General features: G+C 46.7%; 1 protein-coding gene across 1 annotated transcript in view; it reads right to left on the bottom strand.

Moving 5' to 3' along the window:
• SCRN1 (secernin 1) overlaps positions 1-15,343 on the bottom strand; it is a 61,760-nt gene that overhangs the window by 18,044 nt on the left and 28,373 nt on the right. Inside the window, exons 3-4 of the mRNA XM_081800346.1 lie at positions 6,510-6,691; positions 2,685-2,887 (exon numbers count right to left, since the gene is read on the bottom strand). Of these exons, the coding sequence (XP_081656472.1) occupies positions 2,685-2,887; positions 6,510-6,691 (385 nt within the window). The remainder of the gene's footprint in view (positions 1-2,684; positions 2,888-6,509; positions 6,692-15,343) is intronic.

The following is a 15,343-nucleotide window of genomic DNA, read 5'->3' as shown; positions in this document are numbered from 1 at the left end:
ATTCAGCCTTCCTCCACTTGAAGGAACACTCTGCACCACCACCCTCTGCCCAAATACATCATCTTTGGAAAATACAAATATAAATACTTCTTCATTCAGCTTTTTTTTTCGAGCCCCAACATTTAGAAAAACACAATGGCACTGATAATGAGTGCTTCTAAAAGATTGGAATGCACCTGTCAATATATGTGTCTCTGAGTCTATCAGGGGTGTGTGTGTGTGTGTGTGTGTGTGGGTGGGTGGGTGGGTGGGTGTACATGTGTATCCATGTATATGAGCATGGAAACTCTACGGGAATATTTTTCTCATAAAAATATAAGTATGACTAAAGAAGTCTAGAATCAGAAACACCTGCACTCAGAGCACACTGGGCTTGATGGAGGAGGGTGAGGCCAGAACTTCTCGCTCTGGCTCCTCCCAAGCCTCAGCCGCAAATACCCTGAGGACAACTTGGCCTTCAAGCTCCCAGATGCTGTCTAGAACACTAAGAAGTTATGAGTTGTAGTTCAAAAAGGCCCTCCATATTTGCTGCTTCCAGGGAGCATGCTGATCTTCTAAATTCTTGGAGAATGAAGTAGAGAGCTCAAACCACAAGCTGCAATAAAGCCATTACTGCCTGAAAACCAGTTCCTAGAGACAAGGCCAGTACTGGACTGAGTTCTTCCAGTATGTTTTACTTCACTGACTTATTCTTCCAAAACAAGTATTCCTAGCGGATGGGCATTGGCCCTCTGCCATTCATCTTCTCAGAGGACAACACAAGAAGAAAACTACTTAAAAAAATTAAAAATAGGGCGCCTGGGTGGCTCAGTTGGTTAAGCGACTGCCTTCGGCTCGGGTCATGATCCTGGAGTCCCGGGATCAAGTCCCACATCGGGCTCCCTGCTTGGCGGGGAGTCTGCTACTCCCTCTGGCCTTCCCCCCTCTCATGCTGTCTCTCACTCTCTCTCTCGCAAATAAATAAAATCTTAAAAAAAAAATTAAAAATAAAAAGTAGCTTTGGCCTAAATAAGTGATTTTGGCATTCTTCACACGAAGCTATCAAAAAAGTCTTGTGAACAACTCCACAGACAATATTTTCCTCAAGGGCTGATTTATAGTAGACGTTTGCTTTCGGGCATGTGAGCATTCAGGGGCCAGACTCACGAAATCCTACTGCTATCACACTGCTGCGGGGGGCGAAGACATGAAATCAATGAGGCCGAGGAATGGCTGGGGTTTTATGTCAATAGTTGGTGAAAGACAACACGCATTTTGAGGAGATGGATTTTTTAAAGCTATATCTTGAAGGGAAACTAAGCTTTTGAAAGGCAGGTATAGATCATAAAGTTTTAAGTTCTACTGAAAAGCAACCTATGACGGCCTTATCAGCATGGACCACTAGCCCTCTTGATGGAACCATTTGATAGTAAGGCTTCGTCCTAGGAGGACGTTTTTGGGAAAGGAGTTTGAAGCTCTTGCGCGGCAGGAGGCTTGGTGACCCGGCGGCCCACGCGGGCCCCAGCAGTCCTGAGGGCACACGTGGGTGGACGCTGGGCACGCGGTGGCGCAGAAACTCTCCACGATCGTTGCAAGGGCGCCCTTGTGAGAATGCGGAGAAGCTGCCCTCCTCCAGGCAAGCACCGCAAGCCAGCCTCATTCGGGACCCAACATACCCGTCGTCCGCCACAACCCTGATCACCGCGCTGACTTAGGACACAGAAAACAACGGGCTTGATTCTCAACTACTGCAGTAGCTCTTCTGCTTCTACCTCAGGTGCGACTTGGTTCCAATCCCCCCTAAGGCAGAGATGGAAAACAGGTTTCATCCCTAGCATCGATTCTGAGCAACTGGAAGAGACTTCCTTGCAAATTCAGTCGAGCAAAATACAGAGGCCAAGTATAGGTCCCATACGGGAGAGTGTTATGAACTGCCAGCTGTGTCTGCCACGAACACAGGCGGGGAGAAACGGCAGCGCCCGGTCCATGTACTTGTCATTCAGTCCTAAGGAATGTCAGTGGGGCTTCACTGGCCAATGCGCTCCTAGAACGCCTTAGTCCTCTCGGAAACCCTCTAGCCCATTCTGGGACGCCAGCCGCTCCCCGATATGAGGGTGCTAAGCGATGAGACAGGACAACCACAGCCCCCTCTAACATGTCCTCCCTCAGAACCGTCTCAGAACAAATGCTGCAGGGAGCACGGAGCAACCACTGAATGGGCACTCCACCCTTCCGAGTGCATTCCCTAGTCCTCTGCTTTTCTAGAAATACTGTCTCACAGAGAAATGAGCTTGTCGGCCCAGAGGCAGTCAATGGTCCCCACACGGATCCAAATTCCTCTTTCGGAGGAACATTCCAAGCACAAGGAGCTACGGGGCTGGGGGTGACGAGGGGCAGCTCCCTGTCGTAGTGGTTCGTTGACTGAATGGAACGGGAAAAATCACCATTCCTTTGGCCAAGTCAGAGTAGCCATTTGGGTCACGAAACTGCTGGTACTCAAAATTGGGTCCTGCCCAGAAAGCAAAGACAAAATAAGAAATGTCAAGTGTGTGTTTCCCAAGTGCTGACATCCCCGCGCCCCAGGTTTCTCCCTAGAAGCAGAGCCCAGAAGACAAGGTCGGGCACAGAGAGGGTGTGCGTCAGCGGCGGGATTCCTACGCGTCCGGGCAGCACCCGCCTCGGCCGCCCCACCCACGCGGGCTCACCTGTGATCTGCTCGGCAGCCCAGTACTTCCCCACGGTCTCTAGCACCCAGGCCTCCTCACGATCCACGATCAGATACGCGCTTTGGAAGCTGTGGCAGGAGTCTGCGTCTTCATAGTAATTCCCACCTTGCCCGTGTTCTTGCAACAAGGCGACGATGACATCTAAGGCTTCTTTAGCTGTCGTTCCTCTTTCTAAGCCAAGCCTGGAGCAAGAAAACCGGAGGTATACCTCAGTCCCTTCCTACCATGTGGTTTTTGCCACGCCAACCAAAGACTGGGACGAAGCCGAGGGACGAAGCGCGCCAACACGCGTCAACACGTTCGGTCCGCGGGCCGAGACGCAGATCACGCCACTTGAACGCAGAATACATCTCTCCCACGTTCGGCTCAAAATCATGGGGGTGTTTTCTGTCTTTGGGCACCCCCCTCCCACACAGACGGAAGAGTCAGGAACCCAGCGGCTTCTCCCTCGTGAAGGGCAGCTCACCCGCCCTCTCTGTTCCTTTTCTAACTCTGGCTCCCTTGGCACTGGCCAGCTCAGCTCCAGCCTTATCAAGACCCCCTTTCTGGGGCTTATCCTCCCTCCTGCCTCCCGGCAAAAGGAAATCTCATACGCCAGGTATGTGGGTTGGTAATAAAAGTGTTCCATAGCCAGCCACTGTCCTCGGTGCATGTAATTTACTCAGAGATCTCACTAGGAATGGGTGCCTGGTTGGGACATCCGTGCGTTTCAACATGTCTCTCCTCCGACCTATCAGCCTCCCTCTACTGCTGTGGCTTACAGCTTCACTTGTCAAAAAGTACATCCTTCTTCTGAAGTGACACAGCAGTCTCCTCCCAGCCTTCCAATTAGTTGGCCCCCTAAAGAGGGCACAGATACTGCCCTCTGCTCGACCCTGGGCGAGTTGTGTACTATATTTGAACTCAAATTTATGTCACCTGTAAGTACCTACATCATCAGGTTGCTCTGAGGACAGGTTTATGAGATAATGAATGTGAAAATATAAGCACAACTGCCCAGGCCCACGGAGGTGGTGGGTACGTTCAAGAGGCAGCCCCGTCTGGCAGAAAAACAGTGACTCAGAGAGAGAGAGAGGGAGCCAGCTTCCAATTCTGGCTGTGCCACCCACTGGCAGCATGACCATCGGTAACCTAACCTTTCTGAAACCTGATTTTTTCATTTGTCAAGTCAAAAAGGCAGTACGTCCCTCTCAGGCTGATTCGAAGGAGGATGGCACATGATACGTGCTTAGCACACGTCCATGTATCCGTCTCTTCCTCCACATTATAATTCTGGGGCCAGGAGCACAAGAACTTCGGAGCAGAGGCAGCGGTGCCTGCTAAGATGGTCGTTGTCAGCCAGTTCTCGGGGAATTGACAACAGACCAATCGTTACTAAAATTCACCCGGCTTGATTCTTTTTGAAGAGACTTTCCCCGTGCTGCCAGGGAGAGGAAAAGATTATGCTACAGACGTATTCTTGTAACAGGCTTATTTTCATAGTCAGATCATTATGTATCAATTCATTGGGCATTTCTCAATTTTAGTTTATTTAGGAAGACTTGGTGACAAACCCACTGATTTGGAAAGCTGAACCCTAAGACCTTAGGAGAGTGATAAAAAATAAACTCGTTAGAAGATCGGATTAAGTAGACTTTTCTGTTGGTCAGTGTCGTCTTCTCCAAAGAGGAATAGCAGAAGCAAGCACTCATCCGATCTTGAAGATCCAGAGCAAAGAAGTGTGCTATGAGCACCTCTACAGGTCTGCCCAAGCTGTGCCCCCTTCCTCCCTCCACAGGTCCCTGGGAGCCTCTGGTCACATTGCCCCATGCATGCATTCCAAGCAGAAGCCTGTCCCCAGGGCTTCCGTAGGGCTCCGATTTGGCCATGCAAACATGTGCTAGGAGCATGTGCTACCTAGCCAGGGGCACCCCGCCTTTGGAAGCTGTGACTTCTTTTGTGCAGTGTCTAGCTCACTGTCCCGCTGTTCCGCCTGCCGCGTTCCACCCTGAGACGCCCAGTACATGCACTTGCCCTCCCACGCTGACTTCTGTGCCCTCCACGCACAGCATCTGCAGCAGGACCTCGACACTCATCCACAGACACGACTCTGATCTCACTCTCCTACCCCCGGGCTGGGACCACAGGAAACAATACGCCTTTGTCCACCCGGCCCCTCCCACCTCGCCTCGGTGCCATGGGGCGAGGACAGGACAGCCTGCTCCACAGACTGAGAACAGCAGCGGGGTTCCATGCTGTCCGGCCCCGACGGGGGGCAGAGGTGCTAGGGCTACAGCAGTCTAGGGTCATAAGTCACCCGATGTCAAGACGTCTGTTCCAAAGCCTTTCACAGTGGTCTGGCCTCTTAGATGGGGCAGATTCATGCGATTCAAAACCAGAACAGCATCTTTCTGGCCCCCATGCCTACTTCCACACTGGCTGCTTCACCTCACTATGGGCATGACCAGGGCAGGCAAAGGGATGAAATTTACTGGGCCAAGGTTAGAGTCTCGCTCTGAGATCTACCTTCGGTACAATTCAGATCCTTCAAAAGTGTGTGCTTGGTCCAGGTTTTTCTGGGTCTTGGATTTAGCTGCTCCCAAATTCAAATTCTTGTTTCATGGTAAATCCTTGGGAGAATCCCTATTTGCAGCCCATGACTCTCACACACGTATGTCAAGCTCACTGGGCCCTTTCCTGAAAGGTTAACAGACCTGTCCATCGGTTGGTGGAAGCTACAGACCACAGAGGTCTCAGCGTAAATGTGCACTTCCTCCCTACACAGCCTACAAAGGGTCAAAACCTCTACTCCTCTGCATTGAATGTTGGCTTTGGGAGGTTCTTTAGAGGTCATCCAATCTAAGGCCTCCCTTCAAACAAATGTAGAGACTGTGGGCCAGAGATGTGTTATAACTGGGTGTATTCACACTGAAAACCAAGGCCCCTGGCTCCCAGCCCAATATTTTTCCAACTTAGTCATGATTCTATTGCATTTCACGATCCCAGAAAAAAGAAAGTCATTTCAGAGTGTCATTTTATTCCAGCCCACCCTCTCCTTTGGTCATTCAGTCCAAACCCAGTCATTGATCAGCCAGCACAGGCCAGGCACACAACTCTTGGTGCTTGTGACGCAACAGAAAACGAGCAAAGATCCCCATCCCACCAAGTGCACACGTCTGCTCCCCGCTGTAACACAGAGCAGGGAAAGGGAAACAGACGACGGAAATGAAGAGGGGACAGGAGGGACATCTGTCTCTTCTTTTTTCCTTTATATCTTATGTATTTTATATGATTCCTTTCTTCTTTCCTATACTTCAGATGTATTTCAAACCATAAACTTCACCCACTTAAAACATACAGTTCAGTGATTTTTAGTATATTTGCAAAGTTGCACAGCTATCACCGCAATCTAAATTTGGGACATCTTCAACACCCCACAAAGAAGCCCCATGTCCATTAGGAATCACTCTCCATTTTCCCATCCCCAACCCCAGGCAACCACTAATCGACTTTCTACTACTATGACCTTGCCTCTTCTGGACATTTCATGTAAATGCAATCATACAATATGCAACCTTTTGCGTCTGGCTTCTTTCACTTAGTATAATGTCTTCAAAACTCAAGCATGTAGCGCTCGTTTTCATTGCTTTAATAATATTCCATTGTAATCTACTCTCTTTTTGTCCTATCACCTTGAACTTCTATCAAAAGGCACACGTCTTCTTTGGGAGGCTTGTGTTACAAAATATGAGGTCTGGAGGAACATAAATCCTGTCCCCATTCCCCGCCTGTTGTGAGCAGTCGTTCCAAAGAATCACCATGTACCTGACCAGATCCATCCCCAGTAAGGCTTCCGTCTCCGCGGCAGGTTCTCTGGCATCGATGGCTTCATTGGCTATGCACACTCCGTGCTCGTTGGCCCCCATTTCTGCCCCCCAAAGCCAGGCAGGTCTGCTTATCACAATGGCATGGGTCCTGGGGACTTGGTCGATTGAAATGTAAGTGCACTGAAAAACGAAGACGGGAAAGAAAAGACCATCACCTGCCAGGATCCACTTAGTTTCCACCCTGGTACTTACACTGACCCACCACATGAGCTACAAACAGAGCCCCCAAAAATGAAAGGCCTCAGGAACACCAGACTTAAAAAACACCCCAAGTCTCAACACAGCTCAGAGGTGTCTGCGGCGAGCTGCGGTTTTGCCAATCAGGTGTCGGTCTCTGGCTCAAGCCCAGTTTACCCACAGTGCTCACGGATCCAGCAGTCATCTTCCTCAAGCAGGTGTTCAGCCAACCTCTGCCCCAAATATTCTGTCTGGTCAATTCAGTAGGCACAGAGGGCACCGGAGTTTCACACATACATAGCTATTTATTCTCATAGGCAAAAAAATCCTTCTGGATCAGTGGTTTCCAAACTTCTTTAAAGTTATAGAGCCCTGGGTGCCTGGGTGGCTCAGTCGTTAAGCGTCTGCCTTCGGCTCAGGTCATGATCCCAGGGTCCTGGGATCGAGGCCCACATCGGGCTCCCTGCTCGGCGGGAAGCCTGCTTCTCCCTCTCCCACTCCCTCTGCTTGTGTTCCTGCTCTCGCTATCTCTCTCTCTGTCAAATAAATAAACAAAATCTTTAAAAAATAAATAAATAAATAAAGTTATAGAGCCCTACTATAGAAGGAACTTTACCTGGAGGCCTAACATAGAAAGTGGATTGAAGGGAAAATGTGTTGCCTGAAGAACGGGGGTTCTTATGCCCCTGGCAATGATCCCAAGGGCTCCCTGGAACCCAGTTTGACAACCTCCACAATTGCTCTAGTGGTAGAAAAGGGAACATGATGATAATATTTAACATTTAACGAATGCATTAAATGCTCTCCTATACACTGTGCTTCCCTGTCTGTCTCATTTGATTCACACACTAAGCCTGTGCGGTGGACACACAAGGAGACTGTCCTGAAAGGGCATGTCTCTAACTGTGGTCAGGCCTGCAAGACATACCCCTTGGTGTTGTATATCCAACCTTCTCCAGGCTGCCGTGTCTTTACCTGGAAAACAAGTGAGCTACTCTAGATCAAACGATCTTTCGCCTCAGAAGCCTGCCTTCACACGACTTCTTACATAGAAGCGTGAAGACAATAAAAGTGGTCAAAGTGTGTTGAGGCAAATGGAAGATGGGGCATGGGACGAGCTCACTCAGAGCCTGGCCTGCTGGTTCATCCCTCTGCCTCCCCACATTGGGTCCATGGGAGAGCTCCCTTGGAGAAACTGGAAAACCACTAAGCTAGGTTATCCGTAAGGGGCCTCCTGACTCTGGCACTCTATCAGTCTAGGACATCCTCCGTGTGGTGGATGCAGCATGGAATTCAGGGCTCTAAATTACACAGAGCTCTTTGGCTCTCGGGGGAGAATTTTATCAGCGGCAGCAACCGTTTACATTTTAAATTGGGCACTGAAAAGCCTTGGCTCAACTGGGGCCTTGGATCTTTTTCTGCTTCAAGACCCAGTTATATCGACTGAATGCAGCCCAGAAAGTTATTTTGCATTGATTTTCCATAATCTCTAAACCTCAGGTAAGAGCTGAAACGAGTGTGGCATGCACACTCATTGATGAGGTGAGACACGTATCCTCATAATCCCTGTGGGGTGTCACTCTGCACTGGGATAATGTTGTTTCACTTGATAAATATTGGTAAACTTACAGCTAATTCAATCCAGAGGCTCTCAAGAGACTCTTGAGTTTTTCATGGCAAACTGATAATAAAATACACTCTTGAAATGTTCTCCCCTATTCAGTTCCCAAAAGTTGTTTACTTTGAAAAACGATTCTGTTAGAGCAAAAACCTAGCCAAAGCAGCAAACTATGGTCCTCTGTGCTCTTCTAATTTGTAATTGAAATTTATATCTTATAATTGTGTTTTTTCATGTAAAAAGCAGTTCAGGCATTTGACTAACATTTTCCAAAACCCCTGTGCACACTGAGCTCCAGTGACAAATTCTGTCTTGAAAATAATGAGGAAATATGGAAGGAATTTAAGATTTTTTTTTAAGATTTTATTTATTTGTTTGAGAGAGCGCGCGCACAAGCAGGGGGAGGGGCAATAGGAGAGGGAGAAGCAGGCTCCCCGCTGAGTGGGGAGCCTGACAAGGGGCTCAATCCCAGGACCCTGAGATCATGCCTGAGCCAAAGTCAGACGTTTAACCGACGGATCCACCCAGGCGCCCCTTAAGGTTCTTAAGTACAGATTTATCGTAAAGGTTTTTTTAAGGGAGGGAATAAAGTAAAAATAAGAATGGGTTTATTTGGGGCGCCTGGGTGGCTCCACCAGTTCAGCGTCCGACTCTTGCTTTCGGGTCAGTTTGTGATCTCAGGGTCTGGAGACTGAGCCCCACGTTGGGCTCCATGCTCAGCAGGGAGTCTGCTTGAGGTTCTATCCCCCTCCTTCTCCCTCCCCTTCTGGCCCTTCCCCGGCCCCTCACACGCACTCTCTCTCTCTCTCTCTCTCAAATAAATAAAATCTTAAAAAAAAAATAGAATGGGTTTCCTTATTTGTCTTCAAATTCATTTTTACACATTCATTTCCATATCACCATTTACAGAGCACAAACCACACACAAGGCATTTTGTGCTAAGGGCTACTGGCAGATAAGTCAGTAAGGATGCCCAATTCCTGTCCTCTCAGTTGGGAAAGAAGGAGAAGGTACACATGCAAATTACCACGGCCACCAGCCCAACCTCAGTAGCTGTCACTGAAGCTGTAACGCCTATGTCACCTAATGTAGACTGCATCTTCCCCTTCCTCCCACCTTGTACATCTGATCAATCTGATCCTGCTTTTTTTTTCACATTCCATTCCATTTATCCCTCTCCAAAATACTGTACAATTGACTCATGTACTGCATATGCTGTTCATTATGTCATCTCCCCCAGCTCCAAGATAAGTGCCGTAAGGGCAGGGAGATATCTCCGTGGTTTAGTTCACTGATATATCTGAAATCTGGTACACACTAGGCATCAATAGATCTTTTTTTTGAAAGAATGAATGAAGGAATGAATGAAGGAATAAGTGAGCAGCAAAGATCAGAGGGACATAATACAGGTTCAAAGAAAGAGGAAAATTATCCAAGTGACAGAGGCTTTATCAAGTGGTGACATCTGAGTTGATCTTGAAAAATGGGCTAGACATCAAGGTATTCCAGAAAGAGGTAAGAGCCAGAGAAGAGAGAGAGATGGGGATGTCAAAGGTGTGTTCATGGTCCGGGGACACCCTCCTCTGTGACGCTCAGGGTAGCTACTGCGATGGCATTGAGTAATAGGACTGCAAGAGCTCAATAAGTACTGACTGATAAAAATGTTGAAAACTGAATCCAAAAGACCATATGGTCTTCGTAGGAGTTCAAAATATTTGCAGCCAACTTGACACTTTTTTGCCAAACTCAGAATGAGGAGGAAGAAAGGAGATGCCCAACTAGCCAGATGGGCCAAATCAGCCCCTCCTAAGCACTCGGCTGAAAGCCAAAGCACCAGATCCCCTCATATGCTACACAGCGCGTGGGTAGGGAGATGGGGAAATGGAGGGGGGGGGGCAGTGCGCCCAAGCCTCAGTGAACCTGTAACACACACCCCTTAGGGCATCTCTGTCATGGACTACAGCAGCCTGGGCCTAACAAGGACCCTTCTGTGGCTGCAATTCACACACACTCCATTGTGTTTGAAATGTGACTGATCACACCCAGGTCAAAGCAGATGGTCACGCTTGTCTCATATAGATTGGTTATCTAAGATCCTCATCTGGGAGCAAACCTCATAAATAGGAAACGTTTACACAAGAGGTAATTAGCTAAAGTTTGTAAAGTCAGCCATCTAGAATGTGAACTCTGCAGGCAGTCATTTCTTTTTACAATAAAATTCACCGACCTTCACAATTGCCACCTCATTAATGAGGCAGACAGTAAATGCGATTTGAGGCAGCAGGGAAGGTCTCACCAGGAAAAAAAAAAAAAAAAAAAATCCAAACAGCACCTGAAATCTTCTTTCAGCATGACAAAAACAATTTAGTATCAAGTCAAAATTCATAGTCAGATTTCTAGTAGAAAACAAAAAGAAGAAAGAACACGTTCACCACTCAAAAGATCAATCTTTCCAGGGATGGTTCTGGCCTCGGCTTTGGCGATGAAGCTGTTGAAGAGGTCTGCAGAGAAAGAGGAGCAAACCGTCTTGCTGCCCTTCGGCCACTCCCACCCTGCCTTTAATAAAACAAATCCGTCAGCTAGCAGGACTTCGGGGGCCAAGCCACATAACAACATAAGAATGTCCAGAGTGGGGCACAAGGTGAGGCATGCTGCTAAAGGTCGGCACTGCCTAATGCTAATCGGCGAGGTTTTAAAGGGGCCGCCTGCACTGAGCCTGTCACTCTCTCAGGTGGCTCCAGGGGACCCGTGCCAGGTTGGAAGAGAGAAAAGATGAGCCTTGACAAAGCCCTAGAGACAGAGACAAAAGACAATTCTTCTGCAGAGCAAGCCCTTTCTTATTTTGTGTGATTGTGTCAAAAATGAAAAAGCAAAATCAGCTTCATGCTGTCGCCTACCCTTTGCACATTCCAGCACACTCTTTCTGGACATCACCCAGTGAAAGGGGAAGAGAGACACTCACACAATAGATGTTTCAATGAAAGAAATGCAGCCATTGTGCTTCCTACTGTACTCAGATGGTGAACGCAACCTTGGCACCACCAGTGAAAACCGCTCTGAAATGAGTTGATGAGTCAGCCAGACTTCCTAGGGTGGGGAAAAAAAAAAAAAAAGAGCAGGGAAAATGGGACGCTTTGGAGGAATATTTTTAGTTTTAGAAAATGTGCTCCTAAGGCAGCATTGCTAATTATCACTGAGGTTTTGGGGGGCTTGTTTTTGTCTTTTTTATTCCAGTGTCTTGCCTGCTACTTGACTGGTTTTTGAAAATGTGCCCTTAAGGTTCATATGATTCCAAATAAAGACCAAAAAAAAAAAAAAAGAATGTCAGCCACATTTTAGAAGAGCTGCTTTTTTATTTCCCTGAAGCCATTAGATCTTTGAGAATGGGCGGTGCAAAGGCCTGGGGTCGGAAACAGGGTTGGAAAAGGGGACACCGGAAGGCAGGCCCCTGCTAAGCCACGCTCCCATGAGGTGAGGGAGACACGTCTCGCTCCACACCAGGCTGGAGGCTCCTGCCACTCCTGGGGCCAAAGAGAGCCGACAGGAAGACTGGCACACAGTCTGCCCACAGCCATGGAGCTTTGCTGGGCTCTCTTTTATTCCAGAATCACCTGTGCTCTCCTACTGTATAGGAGAATCTTCAGAATGAATATTCAGACACTCTCCCCCGCAAAACACATGTACATCCCACAAACCACAAATATAGCTGCCATCTGGACAATGTTACTAACAATGTTACCAACTCTCATTAATGGGTAATTTTCTATTCTTCTTACAACTATTTTTATCCAGGAAGAAAAAGGAAGTGATCTACCAAAAGACTGCCCCAAACTCTGAAAGTTATATAATCTCACTGGGGATACTGAACTCATACGGAACTTCATGTGGAGAAAAATATAAATAAATTAAAACACTTTCCAAAAAAAAAAAAAAGGAAACAATGAAGACTTTAAACTTTAAAGGAAGGGGTAAAATGGAGATGGGGTTTATTATATAATAATAAGAGACTCTTTAAAGAAGCATTATGTGTCAAACCTGACTTGGCTATCAAGAATTCTGTCTCGGGGGGTGCCTGGGTGGCTCAGTCGTTAAGCACCTGCCCTCGGCTCACGTCGTGATCTCGGGGTCCTGGGATGGAGCCCCGCATGGGGTTCCCTGCTCCGCGGGAAGCATGCTTCTTCCTCTCCCACTCCCCCTGCTTGTGTTCCCTCTCTCGCTGTGTTCCCTCTCTCGCTGTGTCTCTCTCTGTCAAATAAATAAATAAAATCTTAAAAGAAAAAAAAGAATTCTGTCTCAACTGAGGGTTGCTGGAGGGGTGGAGAGTGGGGGGATGGGCTAAGTGGGTGATGGGCATTAAGGAGGGCATGTGTTGGGATGAGCACTGAGTGCTGTATGGAAGTGATGACTCACTAAATTCTACTCCTGAAACCAATATTACACTATATCTTAACTAACTTGAATTTAAATTAAAAGAAAAAAAGAATTCTGTCTCCACAAATTGGGATATAATTATTCTCTGGGGGCACCAAGTATAAATGACGTCAACTTTACCTGAAATTCATTGTTTTCTGGAACAGTATTCTAATGTTGGATCCCTTGTTTCTTAAATAGAAGATTCAACCATATAAGAATAGACACACATACCCATCTACAGGCATACATGCACACACACACACATGCACACGCACACGCACTCCATGCACTCACAGAACATCACAATCCAGGAAATTATTCATCTGCTTCCTTGACACTCCTATCTATAGGAAGGAGCAGGGCTTGAGGAAAAGTTGAGATGAGCTCTGTTATGCACAGTGGTACAGCATCCTCAGAGAGGACAGAGGGCCTTTCACAAATGTTTATCTATCCTACTCCGCATCCAAAAGTGACGTTGTTAAAAAAAAACAAACTCAGAATCCACAAGAGAAAAACTAAAGAGCATAAAATAAAATGCTCCAATCTTCTAACTGTACAGCTAAGCAAAAATGTGCAGTGTAATTTTAGAAACTGAGGAACTCTCCTAAAGGACCCTATTTCTTATTCTTCCAGCCTCAAGCAAAGAGAACTTGCCATAGAATAGAGGATCGATGGACAGACTGAGGGAAGGAGGAAGGGTGGGTGAGTGGACGACCTGGAAGGGAAGACTGCCTGGAAGGATGGGCCAGCTGGAAGGGGAGGCGAGTCAGTGGATGAGTAATCAGGATGACTTTTAGCACAGAGTTATTCCCAGAAAAAGAATTCTTGGAACGTCAAAACTCAAGTATGAGGCTTCTAGGGAAACTGCAGAATATGTAAGTTTAAAATGTCGTGAAATGGCTGAGAAATAGATGGGGTTTTATGGGAACTTCTCACTCTTCATGGTTTAGAAAAATAATTTCCATATGCTAATGAGAGCTTTTATGAAAGTTACATGATACTTGTTGTGGATCATAAGTCCAGCTATGGAAAAGAACCCATCATTCTGTACTTGGGAAAGTTACAGGTGTAATCGTAAGGGAACTAAAGGGGGAAGAATAAATTTGAAAAGCAGATTTAGAACCATATGCTTAAGACAGGAGTTTGGGAACTGAGACCTGGAGTCATAGAATCTCTCAACACTAGTCAATTCTTTAAAAAAAAAAAGATAAAAGAAAAAGAAAAAGAAAAAGAACTCTTTTCACAATGTTCTCCTTAGAGTTTACAAAGTACTTTCAAATGTCAGTTCCCATGTGCTTCACAAAAAACTCTGTAAGGCAGACACAGTGGGTTTTATGATCACCATCTGGCAAATGAGTAAACTGAGTCTCAAAGAGGCTCAAAGACCCAAGGTGCAGGAAATGGGGACGGCAAGACCGGAAGCCAGGACCTCTGCATCTGGGGCCCGACTCATTCCACTGGTTTCAGGCAATCGTAAATTTCCATTGATTTATAATGGCAGAACATGCATAAAGTACTACATGTTCATAGAAGGACGGCAGTCTAAGGGCACCTGAGTGGTTCAGTCAGTTAAGCATCTGACTCTTGTTTTTGGCTCAGGTCACAGTCTCACGGGTCATGAGATAGAGCCCCAAGTCAGGCTCCACATTCAGCAGAGAGTCTGCTTGAAGATTCTCTCCCTCTGCCTCTCCCCTTATGCTCTCGTTCTCTCTCTCTAAAATAAATGAATAGATCTTAAAAAAAAAAAAAAAAAGGGAGGGGGAGGACAGACTAGAGGGAGGTGGGGATATTGGTATTTAGGCCTTGAAGGATGCCTAAGAGTCTACCAAGTAGATGAGAAGAGGGGAGAGGAAGGACATTCTTAGCAAAGGACAGAATGAACAAAAGCACAGAGAAATGCAAGTGTGTTATTTATTCAAGAAATGATGAGCAGCTCAGTGTAGCTGGAACCTATGGTACAAGCTGAGAGGGGAAAACTAAGAATGAGGATAGAAAAGTAGCAGGAGATTGTACAACCCTACGGAGGGCAATTAGTACAAAAACTTTACCCCATGACCCAGCGATCCTGCATCTGGAAGTGTATCTAGAGACTATACTTGCACGGATGCAGGATGACTCATGTTCAAGGTTCTTCAGGGCTGACTTTCTGGACTAGCAAACAGTCCCAGTGTCTACCAACAGAGGACAGACTGAAAAATTACGGGATAGCTCCACAATGGACTACTGTGCATCTGTAAAAAATAGTAATAAGGACAATCTCTGTGTACAGATGTAGAAAATATCTTTAGAAATTATTATTAAACAAAAAAAACATTGTAGACCTTTCTTGTGAGTTTGAAATTTTATATTTAAAAAATCAAGTTTCACAAATAATGCAATATATGTTAAGAAAAAAAAAGAAGAAGAAGGTAGCGGGAGGGGAAGAATGAAGCGGGGGAAATCAGAGGGGTAGACGAACCATGAGAGACGATGGACTCTGAAAAACAAACAGGGTTCTAGAGGGGAGGGGGGTGGGAGGATGGGTTAGCCTGGTGGTGGGTATTGAGGAGGGCACATTCTGCATG

Source organism: Leptonychotes weddellii, chromosome 12 (assembly GCF_054177405.1).
Source record: "Leptonychotes weddellii isolate Sample4059 chromosome 12, ASM5417740v2, whole genome shotgun sequence".
Lineage (NCBI taxonomy): Eukaryota > Metazoa > Chordata > Mammalia > Carnivora > Phocidae > Leptonychotes > Leptonychotes weddellii.
This window is presented reverse-complemented; position numbering and strand designations above follow the sequence as displayed.